Raw genomic sequence first — 15282 nt, 5'->3', positions numbered from 1 at the left:
CCTCCCCACCTCCCCACCCGAAGTTGTGACAACCAAATATGTCCCCAGATATTGTCAAATGTCCACTGGGGTGAGGAGAGGGAAAATCTCCCTGGTTGAGGAATACTGCCTTAAAGGAACTGAAACATCTAATATTACTTTAGTGTGAGACTGCAAGTGTCAAATATCACCTTTTGTCTTGAAATGTTTTACTGATACATATTTGTACATATTTATGAGATACATGTGGTATTTTATTACATGCTAAGAATGTGCAATGATCAAGTCAGATTTAGGGCATCTATCACCTTAAGTATTTATCATTTCTATGTATTGGAAACATTTCAAGTCCTCTCTTCTAACTATACTGAAATATCCAATACATTACTGTTAATTATATAGTCACCCTATTCTACAATTGAACATTAGAACTTGTTCCTTTTATCTACATGTTTGTACATCTTACACGTTTGTACCCATTAACCAACCTCTCTTCATTCTCTTTCCATGCACCTGTCCCAGCCTCTTTTTACTTTCTATCTCTATGAAATCAACATTTTTAGCCCCCACATAGGAGTGAGAATATGTGAAATTTGTCTTTCTGTGTCTAGCTTATTTCACTTAACATAATGACCTCCAGTTCTATCCATGTTGCTGCAGATAACAGGATCTTATCCTTTTTGGTGGATCAATAATATTACTTTGTGTATATGTACACCGCATTCTATCTATCTGTTAATAAACATTTATGTTGATTTCATATCTTTGCTATTGTAAATAGTGCTGCAATAAACATGGGGGTGCAGGTATCCCTTTGAAATATCACCTTTTGTTCTAAAATGTCTCTATCTACATTTCTGAAATAAATTTTCTCTGGATCTGGAATTATAACTTGGCAGGCTTTTTATTTTTATTTTTTTTTAAGATAGGGTCTTACTCTCTTGGTCAGGCTGGAGTGCAGTGGAATGATCTTGGCTCACTGCGGCCTTGACCTCCCGGGCCCAAGCAATCCTCTCACCTCAGCCTCCGAAGTAACAAGGACGACAAAAGCACAGCACCACACCTGGCTAGTTCTTGTATTTTTTTTGTAGAGATGGGTTTTTGCCATGTTACCCAGGCTAGTCTCAAACTCCTGGGCTCGGCCGGGAGCGGTGGCTCACGCCTATAATCCCAGCACTTTGGGAGGCCGAGGCAGGTGGATCACGAGGTCAAGAGATCGAAACCATCCTGGTCAACATGGTGAAACCCCGTCTCTACTAAAAATACAAAAAATTAGCTGGGCATGGTGGCGCGTGCCTGTAATCCCAGCTACTCAGGAGGCTGAGGCAGGAGAATTGCTTGAACGCGGGAGGCGGAGGTTGCGGTGAGCCGAGATTGCGCCATTGCACTCCAGCCTGGGTAACATGGCAAAAACTGTCTCAAAAAAAAAAAAAAAACTCCTGGGCTCAAGGAATCCTCCTGCTTCGGCCTCCCAAAGTGTTAGGATTACAGGCATGAGCCCCCGCACCTGGCCTGTTTTCTTTCATTCTTTCATTACATTAAAAAATAATTACATTACCTTTTGGCTTTCACAGTTTCTGCTGAGAAGTCAGTTATGTCTTCATAGTGTTCCTTTCAATATGCCATTCTTCCTGATAGCTTTCAGTATTTTTATGTTTGGTGGTGCTGTGGTCACCTTACAGAGTTGACATGGATCTTCTCCCCAACACAAGACTTACTTATGATGATGTCCTACACATCCAGAAGGTATGAAAATGTTTATTACATGCATAATGAGTCTTACTGGGGAAAGCAGGCATGCAGGCATCTTAAACTGGTCGAAAAATGGCCTGAGAAAATAGAGAAAGAAGACTAGCTTGGGATTTTTATGGTAGTTGAGGGGTGGGGCTGGGATAAAGGTTCCCACATGCAGGCTGAGGCTTGAATGTTTTGAACTTCCAGCTACTACCAAAGGAGGGAGCACCTGGGGTTTCTTATCAGCTTGCCCAGATGTAGGGCAGAGGGAAACAGGAAGGGGTAGGCTTAAAAGTTGTCAATGAACATCAACAATGGAGTCACACTCCAGTACAGGTGTTAAGTAATTTTATTATGAATTGAATTGGTGTTGCTTTATATTTTTCTTGCTTGGGGTTTTTAGTGACTCTTGAGTCTTTGGGCTGTGAAAAGTTCTCAGAAATTTTTCTTCAACTATTGCTTTTGTTCCATTCTCTCTTCTCTTTTTGGGATTCTAATTTCACATATATTTGACCTTGTCATACTACTACAAATGTCTAAACAACTATCTTTTGTATGTTGCTTTTTCTCTCACATCATATTTTCTTCTGGACTATTTCAGTTTACTTTCTTTCCATCAGTGTATCAGTAATTCCACACATTTATGTCCTAATTTTACTGCTTGTATTTAGTTCTAGAATTTAAAATTGGTTATTTTTTCACAACTTCCATTTTTCTACTAAAATCCTCACTCTTTTGTATTAATTCCTTGAAAATATTAAATTTTAGAAACAACCAGTACCTCTTGGTGAAAAGCAGCCCCATGTGCCAGGCGCATTTTGGCTCCATTCCTCTCCCAAATTTTGACATTTTTTTTTTTTATTTTAAGATGGAGTCTCAGTCTGTTACCCAGGCTGGAGTGCAGTGGCTCAATCTTGGCTCACTGTAACCTTCACCTCCCGGGTTGGGTTCAAGTGATTCTCCTGACTCAGCCTCCTGATTAGCTGGGATTACAGGTACACACCACCACGCCTGGCTAATTTTTTTTTGTATTTTTAGTAGGGACAGGGTTTTACCATGTCGGCCAGGCTGGCCTCAAACTCCTGACCTCAGGTGAGCTGGACTTCATAATTCTTTACTGTTCTGATAGCATTCTGATACTTTCAAATTTGTTTTAATATATACACTTTCGTCCAACTTCTATCTGTTCCCAGTGGTAAGATGATCTGAACCATTTACTGGGAATTACTAGAAATCTAGAGACTTGCTCTTAAATGCATGATTACATTTTACAAGACAACTGCCCCCATTTATACAATGACATGAAAAAAAATGTACGGGGAGAGAACTCTTCTAGATTGAAAGAGACTTAAAAGACTAACAAACCAATGCAGTGCATGGACCTGGATTGATTTCGTTTAAATGAACCAGCTTGTAAAAGACATTTTGAGAAGAGCAAGGAAGATGTGAATATCAGATTGGATAGCAGTTGACATTAGAAAATTATTGCTAAATTTGTTAGGCAAGATACGAGCATTGTGGCTACACAGGAAAATGCACAAAATGTCATTTGTTGAAATGCATCCTGATCTATTTAGCGTTGGAACGTCAGGATGTCTAGCTAAAATACAAAGCAAACATGGCAAAGTATAAGTGGAAGATCTATGTGATGGTTTCATGGGTATTTATTATACTTTTTTGTATATTTGAAATATTCCATAATAAAAAGTTTTTTAAAACCACAACAGATTAATTTTAAATAAACAAGTTTCATATTTAGAGTAAATTTTCTAGCTTTAATTTCTAAAGTCTTATATTATCTAGTAATTACTGAGGACATCAACTTATACATCCATCTTTTGCTTAAAGTTTTCTCCAATTGGATTAAGCTTTTATATTACTTTTCTAATTCTTAATTGCTATATATGCAGTAAATTAAATAACTGTAATTAAGGAGTCAATATAAATCTGATTGCAAGTTGGAAAATATGTTACCTATAAAGTCAAAGTTCATATGCACAGAATTTTAATGATTTTTAAGTAATTATAGGCTAAAAACATTACAATAGAAAACTTTTCTGTTGTAGTAACCTTTGTGTCCACAGGGAAAATTCTGTAAAAACTTTAAAAGTAGTGTTCTACTATTTTGACAAGTTCTGAACAAATTACTTGGACAGATTCCTTCTAAACCTCAAAAGATTTTCTAGAATATTAAGAAGTTGTTCACCTTGGAAAAGACGTTTACCACTGAACCAGATAAGATCTTTCTTTTTTTTCTTTTCCTTTTCTTTTTTTTTAAGACAATTTCACTCTTGTTGCCCAGGCTGGAATGCAATGACACGATCTTGGCTCACCAGAACCTCCACCTCCTGGGTTCAAGCAATTGTCCTGCCTCAGCCTCCCAAGTAGGTGGTATTACAGGTATGTGCCACTACGCCTGGCTAATTACGCATTTTTTAATAGAGACGGGTTTCTCCATGTTGGTCAGGCTGGTTTTGAACTCCTGACCTCAGGTGATCCACCTGCCTCAGCCTCCCAAAGTGCTGGGATTACAGGTATGAGTCACTGCGCCTGGCCAATAAGATCTTTTTTAAGTAAAAATAAAAAGTATCTTATTGTCATTTACACATTCCTTAAAGTTAGATACAGTTCTCTAGCCCCCTGCTACTTAAGACATCTCATCTGTTATAATATACGTAATATACATACCAGATAAAAATAGAAGTGGAACTATTTGGGAATGCAGCTTGCCGTGGCCAGATAAGCTTTCATGTTGTCGTTTTAGTGAATATTTTTAGGGTTAGGATAACATTTCCTGATGTTTTCGGTGATTAGTATTGTACAGTAACACTATGCCAAAGTAGTCCTCTATCACAATTGTTAGAGGGACTGCTTATCAGGTCTTTCTGCTGTCTCTGAACTTTACTGTAGCTTCTTCCAACAGAAACATCTTACTTCACTGTTTAATACAGTTGCTAACTACCTCATTATCCTGACTCCCCACACTCCAAAGAAGGCTTAGTATGCATCTGTATGCAACAGGAAACTTCAATTACCTTAGTAGAATGATCACTTTTCTAGTCAATTCTTTAACTCTCATTTCCTGCTTAAAATCTGAGATTTAAGAGACTCGACACTATAAACAACTGAAGGGTTTTCCTGGTATGATGTGTAACTGTCAAACTGAAGCACTGATATGGGTTGAATTTTGTCCCCTCAAAAAAGATATGTTGAAGTCCTAACTCCCAGTGACTCAGAATGTAATCTTATTTGGAAACAGGGTCTTTAGAGAGATAATCAAGTTAAAAGGAATAATTAGGGTGGGTTCTAATCCATTACGACTGGTATCCTTATAAAAAGGGGAAATGTGGACACAAATACACACAGAAGGAAGATGGTATGAAGACAAAAGACTCCAGTGATACATCTGCAAGCATGGAATGCCTGAGACTACCAGAAGTTAGGAGAGAGATTTGGAACAGACCCTTCCGTTGTGCCTTCAGAGGGAGCATCTCTGCCAACGCCGTGACTTCAGACTTCTGGCCTCCAGAACTGTGAGGCAACACAGATCTGCTGTTTTAAGCCACCCAGTTTGTAGTACTTTGTTAAGGCAGCCCTGGGAAACTAGTATATATATAAGCACCTTTCAAAATTACATTTTCTTAATTTTATCTTAAATGTTTTGACATGGATTTGCATGCTCTTTTATAAGACCTAAAAATCTTATCATTGTTGATATTTAAAAAATTAATATCTAACATTTGATCCATAATATATCTGAGCAATGTCAATGACTCCCTAATACCCAAGTCAATGGATTCTATTTTTCAGGTCCCATTGAGGTCAACAAGAAAGTCTAAAGTAATATCATTATAGAGAGAAGAAAGGAATTAATAGAAAAGATAACAATTGTGAGTAGTTTCAGGATTAGAAGAAATCATTTAATTTTTTGTAAAGCTATAAAGTTATCAGTAAGGGCAGCCAGGTGTGGTGGCTCACACCTGTAATCCCAGCACTTTGGGAGGTCCAGGCGGGCAGACTGCTTGAGCCCAGGAGTTCAAGACTAGTCTGGGTAACATGGCGAACACCATCTCTACCAAAAAAATACAAAAATTAGTTGCTCATGGTAGTGTGTGCCTGTAATCCCAGCTACTTCGGATGCTGAGGTGGGAGGATCACTTGAGCCTGGGAGATAGAGGTTGCAGTGAGCCGAGATCGTGCCACTGCACTCCAGCCTGGGTGACAGAGTTTATTTGTGACCCCGTCTTAAACAAATAGAGAGATAGATAAATAAGTTAAGCTGCATTTACTGATAAAATAAATGCAGCTCTATTTTTTTGAAACTAATATAAATTGACAATTATATTCAATTCTATTCTGTGTTTTTAAAGTTCTCAGATATAGTTTTTTTTGTTGTTTTTTTAGTGTCCGTTAATCTCCTTTCCATTCACTTAGAAAATAGGTTTTCAAATTGCTATATCTCCTACTGATAATCAGAGTCACATCCCATTTTCTTAATTTCACTTACATGTAACTGTAACTTTCTGTTTTCTTCGTTTCTGGCATAATATCTGGCATATAGGAGGTACTTGGTAAGTATTCAATGTAAATGCCAGACAGGGAACTCAGTTTAGAAAAGAAATATAATACAAGTATTCAAAGCCCAAGGGCAGATGGCTGGTATGTTTTTACAGTGGTTTTTAGAAAAGTATTTACCCTTATTATTAAAATTGTCTCTTGGTGTTGATGATTTTCCACAAAGTATAAATTGTTTTGAGACCTCTAACAAAGCAGGGATACTTCATCTGCTTGGTCAGGTTTGTCTCATGTGCCTCCTCCAAGTGTTTTGACTTAATCCTTTCTTTGGAAATAAGCTATTTGCCTAAAAGCTATTTGATTTCCTTGGTCTCTAAGCTGCCCTTTTCTCCTTTTGAATGACCAGCTGAATGACCAGTACAGTGGGGAGGTGCTAAGGTGGTCTTCATGATCCTTGCCTTCTGGTATTCATGCCCTTGTGCTATCCCTTCACTTCACTTTGAGTGTGGATGTGACTTGTGACTTGCTTCTAGCCAGCAGAATTTGACAAAGATGGATGTTACTTTCATGATCATGTAACCTAAAATTATGACCTCTGTCTTATTAGCAGACTCTCTTGACTCTTGCTTGCTGGCTTTGATGAGGGAATCCACCATACAGACAGCTTCTTTCCCATAGTACAAGTACTACTAGTTTTTACTGCTGCATAACAAGTTACCACAAATGTAGTGGACTAATACTACGTGTATTTATTATCTCACAGTTTTTATGGGTCTGTGGTCTGAGTACTGCTCCACGGGGTCCTCTGCTCAGGGTCTTGGAAGGCTGTAACCAAGGTGCCAGCCAGGGCTGTGTTCCAATTATGACACCTGGCTTCTTCAAGCCCAACAGGAGAGCATCTCTGCTGTTTTGAAGCTCTCTGGCTTCTTACCATGTCAGACCTTCAAAGCCTCTTAGAAATGGCTCTCTGATTAGGTCATGGCTACTTAGGATTATCTCTTTTTTGCTTAATTTCAAGTCAACTGACAAGAAATTTTAATTACATTTGCAGAATCTTTTATCTTTTCCATATAATATAACCTAAGCAAGGACATGACATGCCATCATATTCACTGGTCCAACCCACACTCATGAGGAAGGGATTATTCAGAGCAGGTGAGAACCTTGGGGGTCATCTTAGATTTCTACCTACCACAATTGGCGTATCTTATTACCACCTACGAGCTTTACTTCCACTTAACTCCTATAGTTTATATTTTAGTATTTTTGCAATATTGTACCATCATTGCAATAGCCACTTTTTATTATATTTACCTTTAATAAAATAAAAATTCTACTAAATGTAACATTTACACAGAAGACTATTAAGATTTCAAAATCACATCTATTCTGAACTAACTTCCTTACAACCTCTGTGCATGAAATGCAAAGATGAAGTTTCTTTTGTTTAAATGAGGCAATGGTCACTGTGAATGAAGAATAAAATGTTTTATTTACAAGCTAGAATGGGGAAAATGAAGACAGTCGGCTCTACTGAGTAAGTAGTACCTGATAGCATAGACAAACAATGTTTCTATCAGAGTAGACCTGATATGGTTTGGATGTTCATTTCCTCTAAATGTCACCTTGAAATGTAATCCCCAATGTTGGAGGTGGGGCCTGGTAGGAGGTATTTAGGTCATGGGAGCAGATCCCTCAGGAATGTCTTGGTGCTTTCCTCCCCCATAATAAGTGAGTTCTCACTTAGAGTTCATGTGACATCTGGCTGGTTAAAAGAACGTGGCACCTCCACCCTCTCTCTCTCTTGCTTCCTCTTTCACCTGCCATGTGATGTGCCTGCTCCTGCTTTGCTTTCTTCCATGAGTAAAAGCTAACTGAAGCCTCACCAGAAGCTGAGCAGATGCCACTAAGCTTCCTGTACAGCCTACAGAACCATGAGTCAGTTAAAGCTCTTTTCTTTATAAATTACTCAGCCTCAGGTATTTCCTTATAGCAACATAAAAATGGACTGATACAAGACTTAGCAGCTTTATCCTTCCTGTTCTTTGTAGCAGAGCACTGTGTGACTGAACCAAATGTGGTTACTACTGTCAGTGCCACAGACAGTCGAAATGAGCAAGCCTAGCTATGTTCATCTCTCCTATGATGGTGATCTGTGGCATGGTCAAACACTCCAGATGATACCACATAATCTGCAATGTTTTCATGACAAGTCACTTCTCTAACAAAAGGAGTGGGAAGCAAAGACACTTCTGTACTCAGTTTTCCACAGAAGTACCATTAACACAGTTGCACTGAATTTTTTTTTACTCAGGGGTAAATGCATTTTGCATACTTCTATATTTTAAAATTATACTTTTTGCCCCCATTTTGTGAACTGATAATGCCAAGAACCTCCAAATTTTATTAATACTCATTAATTTTACCAGTGGAACTGACCAGATACAGTTTATTAAAATATGTTCATTATAAACAATTTTACCTCGGCTTTGTGAAAATTGCAAATACATTGAAAACTGTTACAGTGTCATGAGATTGCAAATATTGCCTTATAAAATTATAAAGAAGTAAAATTGTTTAGTAAAAACCAAGAAATATCTTATTTCTATTTTCCACATATAAAAATATACTTTTTATTGCAACACTGAACAGTTAAGGCCACAACACTTGAAGGAGAATTTGAGATACGCATATTTTGAAATGACATGTCAAAAATATTAGCATAAATAAATATCAAAACTGGTCACACTGATTGAGATCAAATAAAACATATTAACTTATATCTTTAAAAGACTACTATCAGAAACTTTCCTTCATAAGTTATAATGTTTTTCAAGTATAAATGACAGTATGCTTGATGATGTGAAAACATAAATGTATTTTTATAGTACTGTACAGGATTTTGATCTTCTCTCTGTGTTTGCTGGTGGAATATTCTGATGATTCTCACTCACGCGGTTCTGGTCAGCATCTTTATTATCGCTTTTTAAAATGATTTGATCTTCTATGGGTTTTATCTCTGGGAGCGGCTTACTGTTCGAGGGCACCCTTTTGAATAGAAAAAGCTAGGAAAAAGCCATACACAAAATATTCATTTCTGTAAATGAAATATTCACTTAACAGTATTTAGGGCATATCATTTTCAACAACCATGAACATGATTTCATCATCTCTTATGGGGCACCACATGTACTACGGTATATTCTTAGCATCTGTTAGTATTTTTCCTTTCACCAAAATGCAGTCAGGATTCCACCCTAAAACAAGACCTTTCAGGATCGAACATTCAACACCATCAACACCTTGGTGATAATATTATCTTTTTCTTCAAAGAACAAATTTAATGTTTTACTTTGTTAAGTTGTAAGAGGAAAATACATAAAAACTAGAATATTACCTATTGTAATTTTTAAATGTATCCAGGAGGGGTCATTTTCAGGACATGTCTGTCATTCTCAGTGTATGGTAGCTACAGTGAATTTGTATTATAATATTCTGAAGGAGGACGATGTACCTCCCCATTCCTGTAGACGAGAACTTCTAGAAAAAAGTTAGTGCTACCAACCAAATGATGGCTGTGTGAGCCCTGTGTGTGGGTCTGAGTAGGCAGTCAAATATATGGAGCTTCTGCTCAAGGGAGGCTAGGGCTACAGATACATAGAATATAGATAATAGGTGAGAGATGAAAGTAGCCCTAATAACCCAGGGATTCCAGGCAGGTAGAAAAGAGAATGTAAGAAAAGAGACAAAAAGAGCAGAGTAAGAGACAAGCAGAAGAGGAGCTAGCACCAAGGACCAAGGTTTGTAGGTGCAAAATTGGGAAAACTAGGCAGTTCAGAAGTCAAGAGAGAAAAATACATCAAGAAGGGAGTGGCCAACAGGGCCACATGCAGAAGAGATCAAGTAAGATGACAAACGTTTCATTTGATTTAGGCCCTTTGAGAATGTAGCCAGAAAGAAAATAGGACTCTTGAAGAGTGATAACACAAATAATGGTTTTGACAAGATGCCAAAACAAAAAAACAGGAAACAAAAACCAGGTGAAAACTTGGCTCTTCCAGAAATACAAATGGTGCTAATAATAATAGCTTGCCTCTAGCTTTAAAGAATGGAGAAACTAGGGTAAAAAGTGGTAACCCAAAAAGTAAGAGTCTAGAAAAAGGATCTATGGACTGAAATGGAAGAACTTCTTTCCCTGCTATGGCGAAGAAATATACAACTTGAAAAGGTCTGCCACTATAAAATACCAAGAAATGTTGATGAAGTATAAAAAATAGAATTTTATAATGTACAGGTAACCTCCCAAAAAATTAAGGGAAATATCCTTGTAGACCAAACAAGAAAGAAGGAGCAGAAAGTCTCAGAGGTGATTAAGAACTAAATAGTATCTGCTGACTCATAACTTAGACTTCTAAGTTTGAAACAATTTGATCTTACAAAATGAGGGGAACTGGAACTGAGACCCCTACATAATGTGAGGACTTTCTAAGTGCTATGCCCTTAATATAAGTCTATCTGCAAACATTGTGGTCAACCCTTAACTGAGAAAGGAAATTACAGTGGTCCTTCAGTCACTCCAGAGCTAATAGAAGCTAATGAAAACTCTCTATAAATGGACTTACTCTAACTCAGGCCTTCAAGGATTTCCACAAAAAAGTCCCACTGAAACAAGAACTCACAATACAAATTTCAAAACACAAATGGAAACAAATCACCATTAGTCAGCCAAAGCAACACACATATTTAGACTCCTAAGAATGACACTGGAATTACTAAATACAGAATATAAACTAAGTGTAAGGTTGGCTGCGTCGTGGAGAGTTCGGACACGCCTCCTCCCCTCGCCGGGAGCTCGGACACGCCTCCTTCCCTTGCCGGGAGCTCAGACACGCCTCCTCCCCCCACCGGGAGCCCGGGGAAAAAAGCCCCATCAGGACTTACCTGATACCATCCAGGCCCCACTCCCTTCCATCCGGGTCCCACTCCGCTCCATTCTGTCCCACCCACCTTGGCCACAGCCAATCGGATGCCTCCACTCCCTATAAAACCCCGTGCCTGAGAGGAGTCCGGGCGACTTCTCCGGCCCTTCCTCTCCGGACCGCAGAACCTCGTCCAGGAGCCTGAATAAATTCCCTTGCATTGGATTATTTTCGTGCTGGCCTCAGTTTCTCCGTTTCGTCTTTGGCGAAAACAGACCTTACAGATGGTGAGCCAGCCAGGAGGGAGTTGTAAGACCCCTCCCCGGGGAAACTGACTCCTCCGCGCAGAGCCGGACCGGGAAGCTGCCGTTTGTTTCACCACAAGGTAAGACTTCTGTTACCCACTACCTCACCTGCTGCTTTCAGGGAGTCCCTGTCAGGAAACCGCTGCGCAGCGTCAGGGATTCCCACCGCTGCGGGGTCCGTGACCCCCAGCTTCCCTCCCCATGGGTCCGTGACCCCGGCAGGCCTCCCGCCGTGAGTCTGTGGCTCCGGCTTCCCTCCCTTCCTTCCCCACGGGTCCGTGACCCCAGGAGGCCTCCCGCCGCGAGTCCGTGAGGACTCCTGCTTCCTTCCCCACGAGTCTGTGACTCCAGTTTAGGACCTGAGTGTAAGAGGAGACGTCCCTACACTCTTGTTCTCTCCCTGTGAGGGGTATATTTAGGGTCAGGAATTTGAGGGAGACGTCCCCACTTTCCTGAACCCTCACCAGCAACCGAGGTGTGGGTACTCAGAAGCCCTGTTTAAGCAGCCCTGCCTCATGGCAGAGCCAAACCCCCGGCTCATACCAAATTTGTTGTTGTAAATTAGCCCATTTGGCATAAAAGGCTCCCGTTTTCTTAAAAAAACTGTATTTTCGGCTTTTTTCTTTTTCTGTCTCTCTCTTAGCTTTCTCTCTTTCTCCCTTTCAAAATTGTGGCTGTACTACGCCCTTAAGATGGTGGCCGCTTTACACTTTTAATCCTATCCTGTGCCACGCCCTTAAGATGGTGGCCACTTTACACTTTTAATCCTATCCTGTGCCACGCCCTTAAGACGGTAGCTGCTTTACACTTTTAATCCTATCCTGTGCCTCACCCTTAAGATGGTGGCCGCTTTACACTTTTAATCCTATCCTGTGCCTCGCCCTTAAGATGGTGGCCGCCTTACACTTTTAGTCCTATCCTGTGCCTCGTCCTTAAGATGGTGGCTGCTTTACACTTTTAATCCTATCCTCCTCTCTTTCTGCCTAATTCCAATGCAAGTGAGTGAGTGAGTTTATGTGTAGTCCCACAGCGTAACAGCTGCGGGGCTTGTGTGGGCCTCAACCCGCGGTTCCACAGGGACATGACCAGGAAAGCATCAGCCTGGCCTCCCATCTGGGGGGCACCCACCCTTTGTTTGTCAGTCTTGCACGTAGTACTGTGTTTATTGTAGCCATGTGGCACATAGCCCTGGCCATGTCTTTTCTTGGTTTTTGCCTAATTATGATTATTATAAACATGCAGGCTTTCTGGTATCTTCGTTCCCAACCCACCCTCTGTTCCTCTTGCACCACCACCAAGGTACTTCTAGCCAAAGAAACCTCCTCTCTGCCCTTAGCCCCTCCACCTTCCTCTTCTTTTTCTGACCCTAATGCGCCTGAGGAGCTCTCCTTTCCACTGGCCTGACCCAATGATCCTCCACCTTATGATAAACCTCAAACCCCTTCAGCTCCTCCACCTCCTAATTACAACCTGGCCTCACCTGTTAGTGCTCACACCCGCTCACGCGGTGCTCCCAACGACAAGGCCTCCCTCCTTTGCCCCCTCCGTGAGGTGGCCGGAGCAGAGGGCATTGTCCGAGTGCATGTTCCCTTCTCCCTCTCTGACCTATCGGCCATTGAGAAACGCCTAGGTTCCTTTTCCACCAACCCTGCTGCTTACACCAAGGAATTCCGTTACCTTACTCAGGCATATGATTTAACCTGGCATGACACGTTTGTCATCCTATCCTCCACCCTCACCCCAGACGAGCGTGACCGGATTTTTACAGCAGCCCGGGAACACGCTAATCAGGAACATCTTACTGATAACCAGATGCCAGTAGGTGCGGCAGCGGTTCCAGAGGCCGACCCTAATTGGGACTATCAGGACGGTCGAGATGGCCACCGCCGCCGAGACCAGATGCTACGGTGCCTCCTGGCGGGCATGCAAAATGCAGCCCAAAAGGTAGTCAACTATGATAAGTTAAGGGAAATAACTCAGGGACCTGATGAAAACCCAGCCATCTTCCTTGACCGCTTAACTAACGCTATGATCCTCCATACACGGCTGGATCCGGCCTCCTCAGTAGGAGCTACGGTCCTAGCCACCCACTTTATCTCCCAGTCAGCAGCTGATATAAGGAGGAAACTTAAAAAAGCTGAGGAGGGCCCCCAGACTCCCATGCGAGACCTGGTAAACATGGCATTTAAAGTTTTTAATGGCCGAGAGGATAAAGCTGAGGCCACCCGACAGGCCCACTTAAGGCGAAAGGTTGACCTCCAAACCCGAGCTCTTGTAGCAGCCCTGAGGCCGGCAGCCCACCGAACATCTGGTGAGGGAGGTCCATCGAAACCCTTCCAAAATGTTTTAAGGGTCCCACCCGGGTCCTGTTATAGATGTGGTCGAGAAGGACACTGGGCCTGGGAGTGCCCCTGTCCTCGACCACCCCCTGGACCTTGCCCAGATTGCAAACGAACTGGACACTGGAAGGTTGATTGCCCGTCCCGGACCAAAGTCCCACTCCCTGCACCTCTATGTGGGGAGCAGCCGGTCTGCAGGAGGCAGTCCCTTCACCTAAATTTCTTGGCCTTCTGGATGACAGATGCAGCCCGGACTCAAGGACCCCCATCACCCTTGCCGAGCCCAGGGTAACGCTGCAGGTAGCGGGTAAGTCCATTTCCTTCTTAGTGGACACGGGGGCTACCTACTCTGTATTACCTTCCTACTCAGGTCCTAGCATACCTTCCCAGGTCTCGGTCATGGGAGTTGATGGAAGGCTTTCCTATCCCAACCAAACCCCTCCCCTAACCTGTCTCCTCGAGGGACACCCCTTCTCTCACTCCTTTTTAATCATACCCTCATGCCCAGTTCCCTTGCTAGGACGAGATATTCTCCAGATTGTAGGGGCCACCCTCCAACTCACTAATCTCACATACACGAAGTCAAACCCCTCACATACACACCTCCTACTGTCTCTTCTAATGGAGGCTACACCCTACGACCCAACTCCCTATCCCTCTGGATGTAGTCAATCCCTTGGTATGGGATACTTCCAAGCCTGTAGTGGCAAGACATCACACACCAGTTAAAATACTTCTCAAAAATGCTACTCGTTTTCCCTCACGTCCTCAGTTTCCTATTTCAAAGACCCACCGTCAGGGCCTGAAGCCTATCATCGCTCGACTCCTAGCCCAGCGACTCCTTATTCCTACCAGTTCCCCTTGTAACACTCCTATATTACCAGTCCAAAAGCCGTCCGGCAACTATCGCTTAGTTCAGGACCTACGCCTTATCAACGAGGCAGTAGTACCCCTGCACCCAGTAGTCCCCAACCCATATATTTTGTTATCTAACATTCCCTCCAATACCTCCCACTTCACAGTTCTGGACCTCAAGGATGCCTTCTTTACCATCCCTCTACACCCTGAGTCGTATTTTCTCTTTGCTTTCACCTGGACTGATCCAGACACTAATCTGTCACAACAGCTTACCTGGACAGTTTTGCCCCAAGGATTCAGAGACAGTCCCCATATTTTTGGGCAGGCCTTAGCAACTGATCTCAGCTCCTGCCCTCTCCAACCCAGTTTCCTCCTACAATATGTGGACGACCTTTTACTCTGTAGTCCTTCCCTCTCCCTGTCTCAACAGCATACAGCCACTCTTCTTAACTTTCTGGGATCTAAAGGATACCGAGTATCCCCTTCCAAGGCGCAGTTGTCAGCCACCTCAATAGTTTACTTAGGCATACGCCTCACCCCTACAACCAAGAGCCTAACGACAGACAGGAAAAAGGCACTCCTTTCACTACAGCCTCCAGAGACAGTAGACCAAATTCTCTCCTTTTTAGGGTT

General features: G+C 41.9%; 1 protein-coding gene across 3 annotated transcripts in view; it reads right to left on the bottom strand.

Annotated features, from left to right (window-relative positions):
• Nucleotides 1-8659: 8659 nt before the first annotated feature.
• Nucleotides 8660-15282, bottom strand: part of RPGR (retinitis pigmentosa GTPase regulator) — a 79119-nt gene continuing 72496 nt past the window's right edge. For all 3 annotated transcript variants that reach the window (XM_064364419.1, XM_021673271.2, XM_021673272.2), the window contains one exon: nt 8660-9293. In XM_064364419.1, the coding sequence (XP_064220489.1) occupies nt 9111-9293 (183 nt within the window). In that variant the 3' untranslated portion in view covers nt 8660-9110. The remainder of the gene's footprint in view (nt 9294-15282) is intronic.

This window comes from Aotus nancymaae, unplaced genomic scaffold, assembly GCF_030222135.1.
Source record: "Aotus nancymaae isolate 86718 unplaced genomic scaffold, 86718_ANA_hifiasm-v0.15.2.pri h1tg000058l, whole genome shotgun sequence".
NCBI lineage: Eukaryota > Metazoa > Chordata > Mammalia > Primates > Aotidae > Aotus > Aotus nancymaae.
This window is presented reverse-complemented; position numbering and strand designations above follow the sequence as displayed.